This window comes from Nannospalax galili, unplaced genomic scaffold (assembly GCF_000622305.1).
Source record: "Nannospalax galili isolate Female #2095 unplaced genomic scaffold, S.galili_v1.0 scaffold851, whole genome shotgun sequence".
NCBI lineage: Eukaryota > Metazoa > Chordata > Mammalia > Rodentia > Spalacidae > Nannospalax > Nannospalax galili.
The window spans coordinates 451338-472032 of record NW_008330578.1 but is presented as its reverse complement, the minus strand read 5'-3'; the positions used below and the strand labels follow the sequence as shown (position 1 = coordinate 472032).

General features: G+C 41.0%; 1 protein-coding gene across 1 annotated transcript in view; it reads right to left on the bottom strand.

Moving 5' to 3' along the window:
• Positions 1 to 20695, bottom strand: part of Dock3 (dedicator of cytokinesis 3) — a 480991-nt gene that overhangs the window by 27775 nt on the left and 432521 nt on the right. Inside the window, exons 32-39 of the mRNA XM_029554349.1 lie at positions 19501 to 19586; positions 17084 to 17110; positions 16868 to 16963; positions 12266 to 12326; positions 11667 to 11760; positions 8961 to 9109; positions 6787 to 6873; positions 4560 to 4664 (exon numbers count right to left, since the gene is read on the bottom strand). Of these exons, the coding sequence (XP_029410209.1) occupies positions 4560 to 4664; positions 6787 to 6873; positions 8961 to 9109; positions 11667 to 11760; positions 12266 to 12326; positions 16868 to 16963; positions 17084 to 17110; positions 19501 to 19586 (705 nt within the window). The remainder of the gene's footprint in view (positions 1 to 4559; positions 4665 to 6786; positions 6874 to 8960; positions 9110 to 11666; positions 11761 to 12265; positions 12327 to 16867; positions 16964 to 17083; positions 17111 to 19500; positions 19587 to 20695) is intronic.

Genomic DNA, 20695 nt, shown 5'->3' with positions numbered 1-20695 from the left:
CTTACACACACATAGGCAATAACACTCATACACATAAAATAAAAATAAATAAAAAATGTAAAAAAAATACAGTGTCTCACTATTTAGCTCAGACTGCTCTGGAACCTACTATGTAGCACAGGCTAGCCTTATGATCCTCTTGTCTCAGATCTCAAGTACTGGGACTACAAACATGAACTACCACACTAGACTATTAATTATGGGAATAGCGAATATGCCATTTCTGAAATGCTTGGGCTGGATGGTCAGTCACTATAGAAGAAAGCCCAGTCCTAAGGAAATCTCTGTTTGGAGTACAGTTGGAGCCTTCCTGGGGATCACAATTATTAGATATAGTGAGAGCCTCTTTCTGTCTCTCTTATATTACCTGTTCCCATATAGATAATTTTTTTCTTTTAACCTAGAATGAGTACTTCCTAGGGAAAGTGTAAGTTGATCTGGTTTACACCTGAAATATAGTTGTTCTGGACTCTGTTAACAGGCTGGGTTTTTCCCCTCTAGGGAGCCAGTAGAGTCTTGATATTATATCTAACTTGTTTTTTACTATTTATTATTTTTATTTTATGTGTATGAGTGTATTGCTTGCAAGTATGTGAGTGCACCCGTGTCGTGCAATGCTGCAGAGGTCAGATGAAGGCTTCAGATTCCCCTGGAACTAGAGTTAAGGGTGGTTCGTAGCTGCCATGTGGTGCTGAGAATTGAACCTGGGTCCTCTGCAAGAGCAGTCAGTGCTCTTAACCACTGAGCCATCTCCCCAGCCCTATATCTAACTTATTATTGGTCACTGGATAAAGCAATTTCCACAATAAGATGCAATCCTAAGTATATCAAAGGGGTCTTGTGACCTTTTCCACCTGCTGGCTGAGATTTGTGGATACTGAACTTTAGTAAGTTATTGGAACTGGGGGCAGTCAGAGCTAGTTTTAGGTCTCAGTTGCAGCTCCAAGGCTCACTTGCATATGAACAGTTTTATTTATTTCATCTGAGAACAGTAAATCTCAATGGAATATAGTCTATAGGCCCAGGCTGACTACTCCTGGATCACATAGTTTGTGCTGAATAAGCAAGGAAGCAACAACCATCTCTGGGCTGGGCCATGGTGGATGTTCTGCAGCCTGACTTCTGAACCATTTCCTGTGGAAGCTGCAAGCCCTTTGTCTCTAATTCCCAGACTTACCAATGAAAATGCTAATTTACCAGCTGCCTGTTTTAATACTTCCAAGAACAAGGAAAATGACAGTACAGAAATAGGATGGCACTGAATAGAAGTTAATATGGAGATGAGGAAAGCTAAGAAAGATAACCAGATGCTATAAAGGAGAAATGTAAGTTTGTTTCCTCATGATGCTATTTTTGTCACTGCAGGAAAACTATAGCAACCAGGGCACTGTGAATTAGTCTGTTGATGACACTGTAAAGGCATAAACAGCAGTAATTTAGAAAGTCTGCTCTAAGTTACTGAATCTGGTAGAAAATTGCTTTCTAGGGAAAAGTCCCCACAGACAACATAATTCAGGCAGGATTGATTCCAACATTTGTGGTCTTTCTTGTGCAGAACTCACTATAGTGATTTTCAATTTGAATCTGCTAACATTGCTTCTGGGAAATAAGAACAATGCTGTGGTCATCTCTGTTGGCAACTTTTCATGCTCACATCAGTGAACATGCTATATGAACTTTAGGAAACATTGAAGCTGATGGTTTCAGTTTTCTTAGACTTAATTATCAAGTGAGATGCAGTTAATCAATTGTTAGTTTTCCTGAAGTTCCTGGTATATTATCTTTAGTATGTGGTTACTGGTATAATCTTACTCTGACCAAGTTTTGTCACTTTAAGACTGCACTTCTATTTGATGCTATGGAGCAAATTCTTCCTACTTTTAGTTCATCTCCTTCATGCATTAGCAGATACCACTGGGATGGTTTCTACCTTGCTGATGATCCAAACAAAAACAATGAAATGATTATGCACACAGGAGGTGTGCCCAAATTATGAAGCTTCTAGGGTCTGTTTAATTGTCAAATGTAACTCCCATGATAAGAGTCATAAAGAATACTGTCACTGGAACAGATGAGCAGACTCAAGTTGTGATAGATGTATGAGTATCTGCCATATTTCCAAGCCTGCTCTAGGGACATTGTCAAGTATCACGGTTGGTTGTCAAGACTAGAAATAAGAGGTTATGAATTAGTCCCATTCTTCATTGGCCTTCTCTCTACAGCAGACTTTAAGTCACAAAGGGAAGCTGTATAAGTGGTGACCAACTATATAAGTGGTAAAAGAGCTGTAGAAATTGTATACCTCATTTACTGTGGCATAATAGAACCACTGAGGCATTTCCTAACTGAAAGATGCTAAAAACATCTGGTTGTTCTGATCTATTCCAATTATCTTTCAGCATATGAGAAACTTAGTGTAATAATTAAACAATATGTGGAGGCTTAGATAAAATTGATGCACTTAAAGTCATAAGAATGAGTCTGTATATAGCCTTCATTAAGCTTGACTGAGAAATATTTCTGAGCAGAAAAAGATCAATGGTTGGGAATATAGTTCAGTTGATAAAATGTTGGCCTATCACTGGCACACGCCTTTAATCTCAGCACTCCGGAGGCAGAGGCAGGCGGATCTCTGTGAGTTCAAGGCCAGCCTGGTCTACATAGTGAGTTCCAGGACAGCTGGGGCTACAGGGAGACCCTGTCTCAAAAAGACCAAAAAAACAATGTTGGCCTATCATGAACAAAATCCTGAGTTTGATCCCCAACACTGCATAAAACCAGGCATGATGGCACACATCAGGAGTCCCAGCATTTGGAAGGTGGATGCAGGAGTATCAGAAGTTCAGAGTCAGTCTCAGTTATTACATAATCCAGTTTGAGGCCAGCCTGGACTTTACGAGACCTTATCTCAAAAGACAAAAACAAAAACAAACAAACAAAAGATCAAAATGTTGTACCAGAAACTATTCTGAAGGCTATAACTTCCAAATTTAGTATGGAACTCCTGGGACCTTAACTTTTAAATCCTACAGCTGAGGCATTAAGCTGTTTGTTGTGTCATACATAATATTTAGTATGTGACCAGTAGTTCAAAACTATATGAAGCCTGTCCTCTGAATGAGTTTCTTATTTCTATGTGGAATTTCATATCTTGCAATGACCTGTAAATAAAGATTAAATTCCACCCTTTATTTCACAATGGCTTGACTGCTGTCACCAGGCTATGCTCAGTCATTCCTTCTGTACAGTGTATAGTCTAGCTCAGTCTTCTGGGACATTTTTCTACCCACTGTAGAGAGAAAAGTGCTGTTGTTATCTTGGGTCAGCGAAGGCCCCAGGAGTGAAACAGACTGTCTTCTAGTTTCTTTTAAAATTCTCCACCCTGGCTTTATGAGCTACTGTGCAACCAGAAGGGAAAAACATCATCTTAGATGACAAACCTTAAGAGACATGCTGTGCCTATTGTTGAGGTCAGGGTTATACTGACACTATTGGCAAAGGTGAGCTACAATGAAGGTTCCAGGCACTAGAGGCAGGTTTTGGAAGGTACCTATCAGTACATTTTTAGGCACTTGCCATTTCCTAATACATTCCTAGTAGACACAGAATAATACAGCCAACTAAAGCAGAGTTGAAGATGACAACTAGGCTTGTTAAATAAAGCTAAATGTTTTCTGTTGACTGGTCAGTCCTTTGGAAAGAAGTAGTCAATAGAATATGCAAAAGGAAAGAACACAAGCATTAAGTAAATCATGTGTATAATATAAAAGTTCTTTTGGGTTGGGGAGATGGTTCAGTTGGTGCCTGCTGTGCAAGTATGAGGGCCTGAGTTCAAATACCCAGAACTCCACGTAAAAAAGCTGATCATAGTGTGTGCCTGTAACCTTAGTACTGGTGGGTGTGGAGACAGATGGATCCCTGAAGCTCACTGGCCAGCCAGCCTAGCCAAACAAATAAGCTTCAGGTTTAGTAAGAGACCCTTTCTCAAAAATAAGGTAGAAAGGGCTGGAGAAATGGCTTAGTGGTTAAGAAGCACATACTGCTCTTGCAGAGGGCCTGAATTTGGTTTTCAGTACTCATGTCAGATAGCTTACAACCATCTATAATTCCATCTCTAGGGGATCTGACTCCCTCTTCTGGCTTCTGCAGGTACCTGGACCACATGTATATATCCTCCCCCCCACAAATAATTAAAAAGAATAAAAATAAATCTTAAAAAGCAAGAGAGTAGCTGGGCGTGGTGGCACACGCCTTTAATCCCAGCACTTGGGAGGCAGAGGCAGGTGGATCTTGAGTTCAAGGCCAGCCTGGTCTATATAGTGAGTTCCAGGACAGCTGGGGCTACAGGGAGAGCCTGTCTCAAAAAGACTGAAAAAAAATATTATTAAAGAAAGAGAAGATTCAAAGGACATCTTGCTTTATGACCTGATCATCTTTCTTGCCCACAGAGCCAAGCCTCATGATTCTCCAAACATAACTAAGTCTGGCTGTCATAGAACCAGGAAAATCTTAACCACAAGCAGATGGCAAATTCTTGTGACCATCTGGAATGGACTCACCCGAAGAAAGAAAGGAAACTTCCTGCCATAGAAACCAACCCGGAAGAATTCAGGCTCCAGCCGTTGCTGCTCTATAATATTGTCATAGTAGCTGGCCTCCATTTTCTGTGAAAATAAAGGTGTTGGCTTGACTGCTGTTGGTTTCCAAAGCAAGTCCTTCTAGGCCCAACTGGACACTGTCTTCTAGAGAGAAATCATGGCAATTCAATCTAGGTAAGAAAGAAGTGAACCCCTAAATACCACCAGCCTCTCTCCAGGGGACTGCATCATGGAAGAGGAAAACCCTTCTTCATTGCCATCTGATGATGGGATGAAGACAAGCCTGTCTACTTTATCCCTGGGAGGCTGTTCTGAATGTTTGGCTATTCTGAATGATCTGGATCCATGGTGGATCCAGATCTATGGAGATCTGGGCCTGAACCTTAGAAGCACATATTTAGTATGGATTTTTCTGCCCAAGGACTCCTACTTTTGATTGATACTCACTATACTAGTTGATCTTTGACTAGGGTTGCTTGTAGCTGTCTACCAACAGTCTTCAGTACTATTTCATGTCACTCCAATTATATCCACTGTAGTTCATCTATCATCTGGCTTAAGATATAATCACAGTGAAGAAGCCTCAATCGTCAGTATCACTGGTATTGGTTCCAATCTAGGAGATTTTAAACTTGAAAAGATAACTAATATTCAAGTTTTCTAGCATTATGAAGTTAGTAAATTTTTTAGTATGGCTATTCTGGCTTCATATCTGAGTATCTTTAGGCAGTAGCCTTCAAAAAGAAAGCCAATAAGCTACTTTAGGGAACCATGTTCAAATCCCAGTCTAAATCAGGAACAGATGGTCAGCCACAGATGAAAGTGCAGTGGACTGTGACCTGAGAGCACTCATCTCTCTTTGTTGATGAAATAAGCAGATATAATTTAGAAGCTAGCACTAGCAGTAAGGAAAAACTTTATGAAGATCTTCAAAATCCATGGGATATTTGGCTTAATTTTTGAATATTTTGCTTCAAAGAAGGGAACAAGGACAAATGGTTAAACATGAACACAAGATGCAACTTGGAAAACTATTTTTTATTTATTATTTTTATTTTATGTGTATACATGTATTGCCTGCATGTAGGTAAGTGCACCCGTGTCATTCAATGCCTGTGGAGGTCAGAAGAGGCTGTCAGATCCCCTGGGACTGGAGTTACAGACAGTTGTTAGCTGCCCTGTCGGTGCTGGGATTCAAACCCGGGTCTTCTGCAAGAACAACCAGTGTTTTTAACCGCTGAGTCATCTCTCCAGCCCCAGAAAAACTCTTATAGTAAAAATCTTAGGGGCCAGTGGGATGGCTCTGTGGTAAAAGTGCCTGTCAGCAGCACAAACCTGGCAATCTGAGTTTGATCCCTAGAACCCACATAAAGTGGAAGGAGAGAACCAACTCCACAAAGTGGTCCTCTGATCTCCACACATGAGCATGGCATCCATGCCCACATACATACATACATATACACACATTAAAAATAATAGATGATAGCCAGGTGTGGTGGTGCACGCCTTTAATCCCAGCACTCAGGAGGCAGAGGCAGGAGGATCTCTGTGAGTTCAAGGCCAGCCTGGTCTACATAGTGAGTTCCAGGACAGCTGGAGCTACAGGGAGACCCTGTCTCAAAAAGACCAAAAAAAAAAAAGATGATGCATCATTGAACAAAATCATTTCAAGAAAAGCGTCTTCATGAAGCTGGGCTGCCACCTCTTCATGAGACCACTATCCCATCATGCTTTCTTTCTTCCCTATGTACAACTGGCTTTTTGGGTCCAGATCATGAAATAATTTGTCAGATATGTGGTTTTGTTCCTCAGTCAGACTGAAAATATATTAAATTTTTTTTGTTTTATTTATTTTTATGTGTATGAGTGTTTTGCCTGCGTGTACATCAATACCCATGGAGGCCAGGAGAGGGTGACAGATTCCCTGGAATTGGAGTTATGGATGTTGTTAGCCACCATGTGGATGCAGGGAACTGAACCTGGGTCCTCTGCAAGAGCACTCAGTGCTCTTAACTGCTGAGCCATCTCTTTAGCAACTGAAAATATCTTCAGGGAAGAAATCTGGCTTTTTTCCATGGCACTAAACCAAGGGCCTAAGCAGCACTCACAATGCTCACTCAGAACTTGATGCCAGGAAAGTCCTGGCATCTTTGGTCAGGGTTAAGGTGGAAGAAAGGACAAAGCTTACCCGAATCCAGCTGAGGCTCTGATAATCATAGAGGCTCTCATACTGACATGCCAGCTCTCTGCATATTGGGATCCCAAACTCCCAGCTCTGTATCAGAAAGAGGAACAGGACTTCAGCACCTTGAGACATCCTCAGAATGGTGAAGCCCACATTGAACACGTGACAGACTATAAAAGGCCTCCTCTTAGCTCCATCTCACAAGGAACACATACTTCAAAAACCAATTTACAGAGAATAACACATAGCATGGCTTTCTAGCTCAAGCACTGGCTTCTGGTCTTGGCTTCTAGACCTTTCTTGACGACCTTTACAAGAACATGTACTTTTTTGTACATTTGATTCTGTAATCCTTACATTATCTCATTTTAAAATTTATTTACTTTATGTTGGATTAATATCTATAATAGATGATAAACTGATGAGGGAGAAAACTCTACTTATTTCCTTTATTTTCAGATCCTAGAACAATAGCAGGTATGCTAGCTATTCAATACTTATTTAATAAGTCAATGAAGGAAACCCTGATCTTTAAAAAGAGGTTGTTTAAGTTCAGAAAACACTGTGGCAATCAAGAAGGGCTACCAAAGGCCTAGTCACAGGTCTGATACCTTTCTAGAAAGGTTAGAATTTTAAGCTTCAGATGATCCTTATTTAGACAGATAGCAAGCTGTTTCTGTGATATAGCTTCTGTTGCAGCAACAGGCACATCTCATAGGAGCCTGAGGAAGGCTGTAGTAGACTTCATTCTAAGGCAACGTTCATTTCCTCTTTTTTTTTCTGTGTGGTGCTGGGGTTGAACCCAGAGCCATGGGGAAGCTATGTAAGTATTCTACCACCAAGCTATACTTTTATTTTCTACCTTCTTTTTTTTAAAAAAAATTTATTATTTTTATGTGTATGAGTGTATTGCCTGAATGTACGTGAGTGCACCTGTGCCGTGCAATGCCGCGGAGGTCAGAAGAGGGCTTCAGATTTCCCTGAAACTGGAATTAAGGACAGTTCATAGCTGCCATGTGGGTGCTGGGAATCAAACCTGGGTCCTCTGAAAGAGCAGTCAGTGCTCTTAACTGCTAAGCCATCTCTCCAGCCCCTATTTTCTACCTTCTTACTGTGGTGTTTTCTTTCTCTTGGTTAGACTGGGAATCATCAGTTTAAATGATATTTACCCAGGATATTCATCTTAACTTCTAAATACTAATTAAAAGTTATTTTATATGGAAAAATGGAAGGTACAGAAGATGAACTCTTAGATACTCATAATCCAATACCTCAATAATAACCACCTCAAGGCCAATCCTGCATCATTATTACGTTATCCATTTACTCTTCCCCATAGTTCTAAAGCAAATCTCTGATACAGCATATAATTCTACCAATAAATATTTCAGTATGAATTCTTAAACAAGGATATTTAAAAAATATTATTTGAAATACCATTTTCAAAGAGAAGAAAAGTATTGTAAGATCTTTCCTCCCTCCCTTCCTTCTTCCCTTCTTCCTTTCTTCCTTCCTGCTCCCTCCCTCACTTCCTTCCTTCCTTCTATCCTCTTGGCAGGGGGCAGAATCTTGTATAGCCCAGGCTGGGGCCTTGAACTTGCTATACAGCCAAGGATGACCTTGAACTCCTGTTCCTCCTGCCTCCAACTCCCAAGTGCTGGGGTTACAGGCTTGAACCAAGTCTAGCTGAGATTGCCTTTTTCTAACAGAGCATATTACATCTATCCTATGAAGAAATCAATGCCATATAGACTAAACCTTCAAGACCAATTAAAAAGAGAAACAAGCCAAAGAGAATTTTAAATAGACTCTGACTCCTTGTCCTAATACAGTGTTTCTGCCTCAGTGAGACAAGCACTAAAATATCACATAGTCTTAGAAGTCCCTGCAATAGGAGTATTAGCATTTATCATTTATAGATATGCAAAGCTGGTATGTGGGGTTGTCTCTTAAACCTTCAATTCAGAATCAGCTCCCAAGCCATAGAACTAAGCTACTGGGGTTACTTTTTTCCCTGAAGAAAATGCTACCTCCAGGTCTGACGAACTCACATGGGTACTCATCCACTCATTACCTTACAGGCCACCCTCTACATCTGCTGCCAACCCCACACTATGAAGATGGCATATATTACAGCAGGAACCGAGGGGTTAAAAGGCTTGCTTAATTACACCTACCTTGCCTTTGTTGAAGTAGTGGATGATCTTCCTGCATAGTCCCTCTTTCCGTTGCCACTCTGTCTGAGATGGGTAGTGCAGAAACTCTCGCAGCGGTCGGTCCTCCCACTGTAGCAGCTCACAGTAAAGGAGTAGGGTGAATGCAGCTTCTGTGGAGAAAGACAGCTCAGAGGCTTAGGGCTTCCTTTTAGGTCCCAAGAGCAGCTTGGTGCCAGGGGTTTATATCAGTGTTCCTAATACTAAAGATAACACAGTAGGGCTGTCTAAGTTAAGAGCATTTGTCCATAGCATGGAGATAGAGTGGATTTTTTTCTGTTCCTGTGTACAGTTTTGGCTGGGCTGGGTGCCCTGCTATTGATGTGGCCTACTTTTTTGTTTGTTTTTGAGTCAGGGTCTCCCTGTAGCTCCAGCTGACCTGAAACTCCCTATGTAGACCAGGTTGGCCTTGAACTCACAGAGATCCGCCTGCCTCTGCCTCCCCAAGGGCTGGGATTAAAGGCGTGCGCCACCACGCCCGGCACCTTTTTATCTTTTTAGAACTGGTTCTAATTGGTGAGTATCTCATACAGGTTTTCCCTGAGCCCTCCCTAATCCATTTTTGCATCAGCCCCATTTTCTGCCCTCAGCATGGCCCTGGCTGGGAAGAGCTCTTTTTTCTCACGGTTACCATTTCTAAAAGGATCAAAGTTAAAGAGTATGAACCTTGAGCCAGAGACTCCATTTCTGGAAAAACTTGGTACTAGACTCAGACTGGAGGCCTAGCAATATTTTATATGTGGAACAATTTATGATAATTATGTAAAAACAACATGTAAGAAGTATAAATCCTAAGAGATGAGTCATGCTGAATTATAGCCACTGCTTAGGGCCCTATTAAGGAATTCTCTTCCTTCTTCTTTTTGCTAGTTTTTAGTGGCATTTCCCTACTGGCAAGTTAATTAGTTCTAGCTTCTGCCTGTATTTCCAGGCCATACTAAAAAAGTGCTCACATGGCTATAAAGAATCTAATTTCTAATCATTCTGTGACCCACTTCCAGTTTTCAGCCAGGTCTGCTCTTGGCTTCTTATTCTGCCTATGCCCTGAAACTGAAACCTCCTGCCTAGGGATGTACATACTTCCTCAATGGGTCTAGGGGAACTTCTTTTTCTCTTCAGAGACAAAATAGCATTTCCACCCCCTCAGAGGCATTCAGGCCCTCCTTATGGAGTTCATAGATCCATGTGAAATCTTTTTCTTCCCTGTGTATACTATTTTTAGATATAATTCATAGAGCTAGCACCCTCTATGTCTAAATCCATGACAGCCTCTAAGTTTTGGCCCAAGACTTGAGTTTAGCAAATGTCTATACTAATATATGGAATTTTTAATTTTTTGTCTTTTTGAGACAGGGTCTCCCTGTAGCTCCAGCTGACCTGGAACTCACTACGTAGACCAGGCATCTGCCTGTAATCCCAGACCATGAGCTCTGGGTTTGATGGAGAGACCATGCCTCTGAATAAAAGTAGATGAGTCATGGGCGTGGTGGCGCACACCTTTAATCCCAGCACTCGGGAGGCAGAGGCATGTGGATCTAAAAAAAAAAAAAAAAAAAAAAAAAAAAAAAACCCAAAAAAACAAATAAAAACTTTCTTTACCATCCTTTCAGAGTTGTTGGGATCATGATTATCAAGTATAAAGTGTGACAAATTTAGTCATGTCATGTCATGTCATTATCATTTCATTTTTAAAAGACAGGACTCACTATGTAGCCTAGGCTTGCCTCAGACTCATGATCTTCATGTCTCAGCTTTCTGAGTACAGCCCAGTCATTTAGATATACATCTTGCCAAGCTGCGCTATCAGAAAAAGTAGTATCTATGCCACTTTATAACATCTATAGACAAGGACAAGGAAGAAGGGCTGTCCAGTTTTATAATTCCATTTAATTGTAGAAATTTCAGATAAGAATAGCTCTAATTTCAACATCTAGAACACAAATTTAAGTCTTACTGTCTAAGGGCTAAGAATAGGCTGGTCACAATGGAAAATATAGCTATCTGGGGAAAGTATGGTAGAAGGGAATCACACAGAACACACATGCATACACACATCATCTTCATTTAGAGTAGTTCTCAGTAAACAGAGCATGATAAGCACTTAGGGTAAGTTGTAGACATAATGAAAGGGCCTTTATTTGTCCTGTCAAAAAGTGAAATGAATGCTCTCCATACTTTCTGCTGGGAGCTCAGTGTAGGAGCTGGGATGCAGTTGCACAGAAAGAGCCTAGACTGCCAACAGAACTGCCAGTAAGTTCTGGAAATTCCAGGATTAGGGAATGTTCCTTTGGTATGGCCTCAGTTAGTTCCAGCTTTCTGAGACCTTTTGCAAGGCTCTATTCCTGAGGAGTGACAGTGAACTCCAAATGCTCTGAACCTGGTGTGCCAGAATCTGGAAGTTTTTCTTGAGTCCTCAGACATGTGGGTAGGAACGAAGGTGAGTAGACCAGCCTCAGACAGTAGAGGACATGCATGGAGCACACGGCAGGAAGAACAAGTGGAAATTTCACCTGCTTTTTCTTCACTTACAAAGGAATAGAGGTGAAGGGGTAGCTTGAGGCCCAAGACTGCTGAGATCTGGCAGGTATCAGCCAGGAGCCTTTCTCTGCCATGTGTGCATATCCCATTAGTCTGTCCTAATGAGAAGGCATGGTTCTCTTCCCTACTTACCTGTGTAATTTTCGGCTTGTAAGTGCATGTCACAAAGCTTATGGATATATCGGATATACATTTCCTCTTTGTTAATTTCAGATTTGTAAAAGTTCTGCAAAAGAAAGATATGTAAGGTATGAGAATCTGCTGCCTTTGGAAGCAAGATCTGAGCTCCAGCCCTGGGTGTGCTGAGCAGGAAAGGGAGAGCAGGTCCTAGAGGCAAACAGCATTAGAAAAACAAAAGCACCAGTCAGGAGGGACACCGGCAGGGGGTAGAGTCACTGGAGGGTCTGTGGAAGTCCTGAGTGGTGTTAAAGAGGAAGTATGACAGAGCAGATTAGGGATCAGGGCAGACCATGAATCAGAGTATGTCTGGGTTGGTAGGACCTCACCAAGAGGCCAGGTAAGAGCACTGACAAAGAAAAGATCATTTTATCCTTCCCCAAGTGGGAAAGTGTCTGGTAAGGTCAAGCTTCCAAACTACCATTAATAGAGTTGATATCCTTAACTCAAAGCTTTAGGTGATACAGCCATACATTGTAGAAAGGCCAAGCCAATCACAGAACAGGAGAGACATCCCACCAGACAGATAGGAGGAAGAGCTCATGTCATCTCACCATCAGGTTAACAGTGCAGCCAATCTTCTTGTTCTCTGTTTCTTCTCCTTTCATACAGTCCCTGGAATGGAGAACACAAATGAGTGCCCATGATATGAAGTGGTATCTCCTGGGACAATACATCAAACAGCAGTATCACTGGGCACTACTATGGCCAAATCTAAAATTAATGTGCTGTCTATCAGGAAGTACTTCAATGGTCAAGGACTGTATTGTGAGGTCCCTCTGAGCTTTGCAATCAATCCTGAGGCTCAAAGATCTCTTACTGAGCTCCTTGTTGGTGGCAGAGAACCCAGATGCAACATGAGGGTGTTAAGTGGTACTTACCAATTTCTTTAGCATAGAAATATGTGTCTATAAGGCAGAAGGCCAAATTCTCAAGTTCACAAAAGGGAGGCACTGAGTTATTCTTAAAGGGAAAGTTTAATTTTATGGGAAAGTATTGAATAGAAGTTAAGAACCTCTACTCAAGGATTTAGCTTCAGAGCTCTATGGCATGATTGATGGCTGCACAAAACAAATGGTATTTCTCTCTATGGTCTTTTTCCTGTACACTAGGTTTTGGAACCACCTGTCATAAGTAGCAGCACATCTAGTGCTTCTTGACTCAGACATAGCTTCAGCCAAGGCTAAGCTATATTCACATCTGAGTGTAGCAAGGTTTGAGGCTGGCCAGTAAGAGGCACAATTAGTAAGAACAATAAGAATTAATCTCTCTTATAGGAGAAAAGGGGCTAGTCAGATCTATGTTCTTTTGAAAAGGAGCAGAGGCCCAGAACAAGACAATTACAATGAGTTCCAGCATGGTGAATTTAGACAAAACCTTCCTATACCCACAGCCAGCCAGAATCATACCTGCCTGCTGTCTTTCCCAGGGCATGGAGCTCTAGGGTCAGGGTGGAGAATATATCTTGGCCTAACTCCACTAACAGGCAAGGGCACAATGAGGAACATCGCAGCTGGGGGTCAAAAGCCTTAGGTCATCACTGAGCCTCTAGATCCTTACTTGACCAGTTCTCTCCACTTTCCCAGAACATGGAAGATTCTGGAGCTATTTCTTTTGAAGAAAGGGTTGCTGGACATCTATGCCACTCTCATGGTATTGCAAAACAAAATGTCCTTCTTCCTATGGACTCCTACAATCAGAGTTAGCAGGTCTGTGCGGTTTGAAACCAAGTCCCTTCTTTATAAGACAAACCCTATCAGCACTCCTAATTCACTCACATGCAATGGTTCTAAAGGTCTTTCTGAAAAACCTGATTTTTAGTGCTACCAGGACAAGGAAACAGGTATGACTTCAAAAGGAATGTATTCAAGGCCCAGATGGCCTATTTGTTTTGAGTAATCTGAAAAGCGGCAAAAATTATTTGTTTACCACAGAAAGATGGATCCACAGGGGAAGTGAGCTCTTATCTAGCCACTGTGGCATGTAGTAGGCTATATTTTCCACAAAGTATCTGAAACATTTACCAGACATCTCCTTCTGCTTGGTTATAACCAGAATTTCATAGCCAAGTCAATTAAACAGAAAAGAACTGGCTCAATGCTGTGCAATCAGGAACAGACCTACAGATCTTTTCTTCGATTGTTTTCCATATGCACTGTTAACAGCAGACTCTTCTATGTGACTTTACATTGCTTTTCTATGGCTACTCAACAAAGATACCTTGTAAAATTTTGACTTGGGCACAGCTATTGCTCTCCTTTTAGATCTTTCTCTGGCAGGTTAACAGAAAGGAATATCTTTAAAGTGCTATCTGTGTGTGGTAGACTGGCTGGGGTCCAGACTGGGAGCTGGGTTATACTGCAATGGGAGAAGCCTGGGGAAGGGCTCAAGGCTTGGACATCCTGGCTCTACCCTGTCTGTTCCTAAGAAAAGTCTTTAGAGCTCTACTTCCTAACCTGAGAAATACAGGTGCAGCCAATAAGCATTTTTTATCTGACAAAGAATTTATCTATCATTGACATAAAGTTAAAGACATTAATATAAAAGTTGACGAGGTAATTCTTATATGACTTAAAAGTTTTTTCAGTCTAAAAATAAGTCTCATACTGAAAGCTATTCATGCTGGAATACAACTTGTTGAAAAAATATATATATATATTCTATACATATATAAAAACTTTGTATTTAACATATAAATTTTAAGTATATGTAAAATTTTAATTATACACACACACACACACACTCTTTCAACAACATTTTAAAAAAGTTCTTATTTATAAACTGCACTGGGATATCGGAAGGGATCCTCCTGGTTTGGGCATTGTATTTCCAGCAAATCCATCTGATCAATCATTATTTATTGTGCACCTACCAGAGATAACCCCTATGTAGGAAGGAAAGCTCAAGGATCCTGCCTTCAAGGAGTTGGCTATTTTCTGTCAAAATGAGACTTAAAGGTGACAAAAAGATGCATAAGTAAGCTGTACACAGCTGGGTAAGCTCCTGGTCTGGGAAAGCCTCCCTGATGGTTTGGATTGGGAAACTAGTCTCTGGTGATGCATAGAGAAGTTTGAGGGACTGAGATCATAGAGGACAACATGGATGGGGATCTAGAACATGGCTTTTGAGTCAGCTAGAGCTAGGCTCAAGTCTGAACAACAGAAATCACTTGCACTTCTTTATTAGCAACTACAAGGGTAGCCCTTCAGGGCTGCAAGTGAGATTAGAAACAATTTATATAAAACATTAATGTGGTAATTATTTTTAGTAGATGGGAGCCACCATAAAAAACATGGTGTTTCAGCTGGGCGTGGTGGTGCATGCCTTTAATCCCAGCACTTGGGAGGCAGAGGCAGGCGGATCTCTGTGAGTTCAAGGCCAGTTTGGTCTACATAGTTGAGTTCCAGGACAGCTGGGGCTACAGGGAGACACTGTCTCAAAAAGACGAAAAAAAAAAATAAATAAAGTCATGGTATTTCTTTCCATGTTTACATGGAACAAGACTTGGAGGCTTGGATGCAGGATGTGAGTTCTGAGGCTTTTCAGAAGATGTGGGCAAAGACAAGTTTCATGTGTCTTTAAAGACACATGGAAAACTATGGATTTGTTACCACCACTGAGATAAGAAATGGAGAATAAAATTGGTTCTGGCCATGAGTTTTATTTGCTTATATGAAATAGAAAAGGAAGTCAAACAGCTAGTTAAAATTAGGCCTTGAAGCCTAAGAAACTGATTTTGACTCATTCAGGTAGCCTAGAGCAATACAATTAGTAAATATTGCAGTGAGAGAAAGATATAGGACTTTAGCCCACTTCTCCCCTTTGTTTGATGACAGGTGTGGAGAGGCTTGGTACCTGGCATAAAAAAGAAGCCTCTGATTTAAAAGGGGGCTGCAAAAGGCCAGCTTTGACCTTTTAAGGTCCAAGAAAAACATGCCGAAGCTCGCACAAACATAGCTGTACTGCAGAAAGGGATCTCAGTGTGTGAACACATTTCTCAGGAGTGTAGCCAGGCCAGTGCATGGGACACTTGAGTCTTCTGAACAGTTCTTTCTCCTTCAGAAGGAACTAGAGGAAGCCTGAGTACCCTCATTTCTTGATCCACAGTTTGAAAATGTTCCCCTTTGGTGTTTGTTCATCTTGTAGCATTATGACTTGGGGTGGGTTTTATCCCTTTATCATCCTGCCTCTTTCTTCCCATTTTCTTAGATACTACCTGAACCCTGTTGAAAGAATAATTAAGGTTGTAGTGGTTGTCTCACTAATTCAACAATCATGACAGGATCAGAGGGTAGGCTCTCACGAGAAAACTCTATCTAATTCAACATGTACTCTCGGGTTGAATTTAACAGATCTCTGAGCTCACAGATGATTTCCTCGAATCTGTTCACACGGCTAGCATCAGGGAACAAGCATAGATTTTCTTTTTGAGACAGAGTCTCACTATGTAACTCCCACAACTGGCTTGGAACTCACTATGTAGATCAGGCTCCCCTTGAATTCACAGAGATATTACTTCCTGAGTGCAGAGATTAAATGGAAATGGATTTTAACAAAAGAATGTAGGCATGAGCAAAAGGGTATCCCTAGGTCCTGGAGAAGCAACTGAAAGTTGTCCTTGGTCATATTTTGGCATTAGGTGACATTTCCTTGTTTATCTCCCATATGGCTGATGAAAGTCTTTACTAAGGAACTTTAGCTGTTCCCTGCCTTGCTCTGGAGATAGTTTTTCTCTTCCCTCTGCTGTGTCCATTCCTTTGAGCCCTGACTTTTCTTGATGGAAGGCTGCATGTTCCTGAGATGCCTCCTGGGAGCATGCCATCTTAGGGGGAAATCCCAAGAAGCCCTAACCTATTCCTAAGAAAAGGTATTCTGTTACTGGTCATCAGAGGATTCCTGATGACTGAAAACAGTACCTGAGCAGATTTTCCCTGTTCTGACACATCTCAGTTGCTGCTGTTGTTTTTTAATGGGGTCTTTCTTTGTAGTCAGGTTGGCTTTGAACTCATGATCTTCCTGTCACAGTCTTTCCAATGATGAGATTATAGATAAGTATCACAGTATCCAATCTGGTCTCTGTTTTAAGGCCAAGGGAATACCCTTGCAGGAGAGAGTATTCTACCAGAGAAGAGTCTGAATAGGTTCCCTGAAAATACCTGTAGTCAAGAAGGCGTTCCATGAGGCGGGTGACTGAGGTAACAAAGGAAATGCCAGTCTCACGCCATGTTTCCTGTTCAACTTTCTCCAGAAGACTGTTGGTGAAAGAAGAAAACATAATTCATGAGCCTTCCCTACTCATAAGAGTGAGGTTCAAGAGCCTGTGGAGGTTTGACATACTGGGAGATGGCAGACTCACCACACTGTAGTCTTACCTGGGGTAAGGCCCAAACAGCTGGGTTCTATTCCATGCAGCAGAAAGCAAAGACAAGGATGTTACTGAATTGGTAGCAACAAATGAACACATCTCCTATTTTGCTGTGTATGTTCCTGAGGATACCACTGATGTAGAAATGAGAGAGGCATATACTATGAGACCTATTCTTAAGGAACAGCCGAGGTAGAACCCATGGATGGATAAGTCTGACTTTGCCAACTGGATGACTGCCTCTATGGCCCAGAACCATTCTCAGTAAACACATAAAACAACCTCTTCATGGAAATAAAGGGATCATTAAGATTCCCACAAGCCTTCAGGGGTCCGGTATGAGAAACAGAGCAAATTTAGGGGCTATACTTTGCCATACCCTTTGTTAAGGGACACAAGCCATTTTAAAAAAAAAATCTGACAGTTACCATGCTTCTGTCACTTTGGGGCAATTTCTGGATTCTCCAAAAAGCCTGGCTTTTGAGAGTCTCTGACAATCTCATATGCCTCTTCTAGGGAATAACAATCTATATTCTTTCTTCTTGCTCTAATAATGAGCTTAGGTCTCAATCTCATTCCACACAACTCTATTCCTGATTCCTCTGACCTTGTTTCTTGTTCTCTAAATTTGTAAGTTACCTGGAGTTGGCTGGCCCAACTGGGGACTCAAACCTATAGCCTGGATACTCTTATGATTTTGCTATGACAACTGCCTCTCTGTGAAGAACATATACCTGGGCTCAGGATTCAGGGAAAGTGGGGGTTTCTGATGTGAACCAGGTTGTTAAAGAGAGAAGGGATCAGCTCTAGCATCTAACCTTGTCCACATAGGACTATTCTATAAAGTTCTGTTGTACTGGACATTAGGATGAGGTGTTCTATGATCACACAAGTATGAAAAATGCTGCTTATTATACCCCCTTAACTGAATCTTCTCTAAATTAATCTGCACACATTCTTTTTTATTTTTATACCTACAAACAGCATCCTCAAATGAAATCAGAAATGCTGCTTCATAGTATCAATGGCTCTCAGGTCTCAGACTGATTTGAAATATTTATGAACATTATTTGGCCAAGTAATTAGTAATTGTGGGTTGTTTTGGTAATTTTTTTCCTTTGTAATAACGTAATCTGTTATGAGGCAAGGAAGAAAATTCTATGCCCTATTTTCACAACTGAAAACAACATTTTGTTAAAAGAGAAATACTAAAAGATTGATTTATTATCATATATTTCAAATAAACTGTCTTTTGATTCATCAAAGAACAAAATAGATATGGTATACCAAAAAGAATCTCCCCCTTGAAATTACAGGTCTGGGCTTTCAGAGGTAACTGAGGGCATGTCTCATCACTTCTAATATGGGAAGAAGGATAACCCCCACTCTGCAGTTCTTGCAAGTGTGTTGTCAGGATCACGTAAGTCTGGAAGTATACTTACAAATCTTTTGCAGTTTATTTTTTTTAAAATTACTCATCAATAAACTCAATAGTTATACATGTCAGATTTGATATTTTGATATAATGTTAATAAGATACAGAGGTTACATTATGAATCCAATTATATTTAAATTAGAAGCCAGTACTATTTGTTATAATAAAGTCCATATTATAGATCTGATGTAGTCAATGGTACTTTTATTATAACTGCTAATATAAAATAATAAAATAACTCAGAATCTCAAAAACAGAAATATTAATATATTTTATACACTGTAAAATTCTAAATAAACATTCAATATTATTCCTGGAAAAGTATTTAAGAAGTTTACCTTCAGAATGGTACTAAAACAATCTCAATGCTGGAAACACTAAGTGAAATGAGAAGATACTCTAGAGCTAATTTCATTTTTTCATAACACAAGGGAGGGTCACAGTCTCTCTGAGTCCCTCTGTTGGCATTAGCCCTGTGGCAAGTTTTGTAAGATCTGATAGCCTTCATCAATTTAGGAGATAAATTCTGGAGTAATAGACCTGGGGGAAATCTGACATCATTTAGTACAGCTATCTCATTTCATAAACTGAAAAATGGCCTGAAGAGGGAGGGTCTTGTTGTAGTGTTTCCCAAGATAACTACTATGTCCCTTAAGAGAATTTATACCCTACTTTCCAAAAATTCCGGATCTGAGCCCTAAACTGAAGGAATCCCCGTCGGCTGTTTGTCCAAAAGGATGAAGGGAATGTTATGAAGACATACAATGATATTTCTTAGCAAATCCAGGAGCTGAGTTATTACTCTGTTCAGTCAATCATGACAATCCTAAGAGCACTTGCTTTCTTGTTATAGAAAGTGAGTGCTGCTAAACCCAGAATCAATTGGGTCGCTCCAGAAACCCAACCTCTGAAGCTTTCCCAGTGGCCCTTCAGTGGCCTACATCACCCCTTTCCCCAACATGGGGGCTTCTGAGAAAGGAGTAGCTTACAGCAGGCCGAAGAGCTCCCTGTAGCTCTCATCACCTTTCCCTTCTGACACCATGCTGTCCAGCTTGTCAATCAGCTCAGCCTCCACCTAGAAGGAAGCAGAGGCTTCATAAACTCAAACCGAACTCAGGTAGAGAATGGGAAATCTCCAGCCTCCTAGATAGGCAAGGTTCATGGAAAACTGCCTTTCATATTTTGTCCTTGTTACAGTAAGTAAATTTCATTGAAAACAGAATCTCATCTATGGCATTAAGAAGACACCTTGCATCCTTGATTTAGGAAGGCCTTCAATTCTGGTAGTTGAAGTAAGACATAGGACTTAAATATTTCAGATAACCATTTCCCAATGTAACGATTAAAGGTGAAGACTCTGAGAAAAATGTGACTTGGATGTAAATGAGGCTTTTGTCAAATGTGCCCCTCTCTCCTTGTCCCTCTCGTTCTTCCTTTCCCTCTCCCTCTCCCTCTGGTCTTTTTTGAGACAGGATCTCTCTGTAGCCCCAGCAGGCCTAGATTTGCTATGGAGGCCAGTCTGGCCTCGAACTCACAAAGATACATCTGCCTCTGCCTCCAGAGTGCTGAGATTAAAGGTGTGTGCCACCATACCCGACTATCTCTCTTTAAAAAAATTTTATTATTTTTATGTGTATGAGTATACTGTGTGCATATATGTAAGTGTTGTGCAATGCCTGTGGAGGTCAGAAGAGGGTGTCAAATTCTTTTGGAACTGGAGTTATGGATGGTTGTTAGCTACTATGTGGGTGTTAGGAACTGAACCTCGGTCCTCTGCAAGAGCAGCCAGTGCTCTTAACTGCTGAGTCATCTCTCTAGCCCTAGCCCTACCTTTCTCTCTCTCTCTCTCTCTTTCTCTTTTTTTTTTTTTTGATCTTTTTGAAACAGGGTTTCCCTGTAGCCCCAGCTGTCCTGGAACTCACTATGTAGACCAGGCTGGCCTTGAACTCAGAGATTCACCTGCCTCTGCCTCCCAAGTGCTCGGACTACAGGCGTGTGCCACCACGCCCAGCTTACCTTTCTCTTTTTTAATATGGTATTTTTTAAAATTAATTCTTTGAGAATTTCACATACGTACATAATGCATTTTGATTATATTCACCTCTCCAATCCTCTCCCAGCTTATTCCCAGATCCACATCTACCTCCCTACCCACCCTCAACTTTGTGTCTTTTTTTTTTTTGG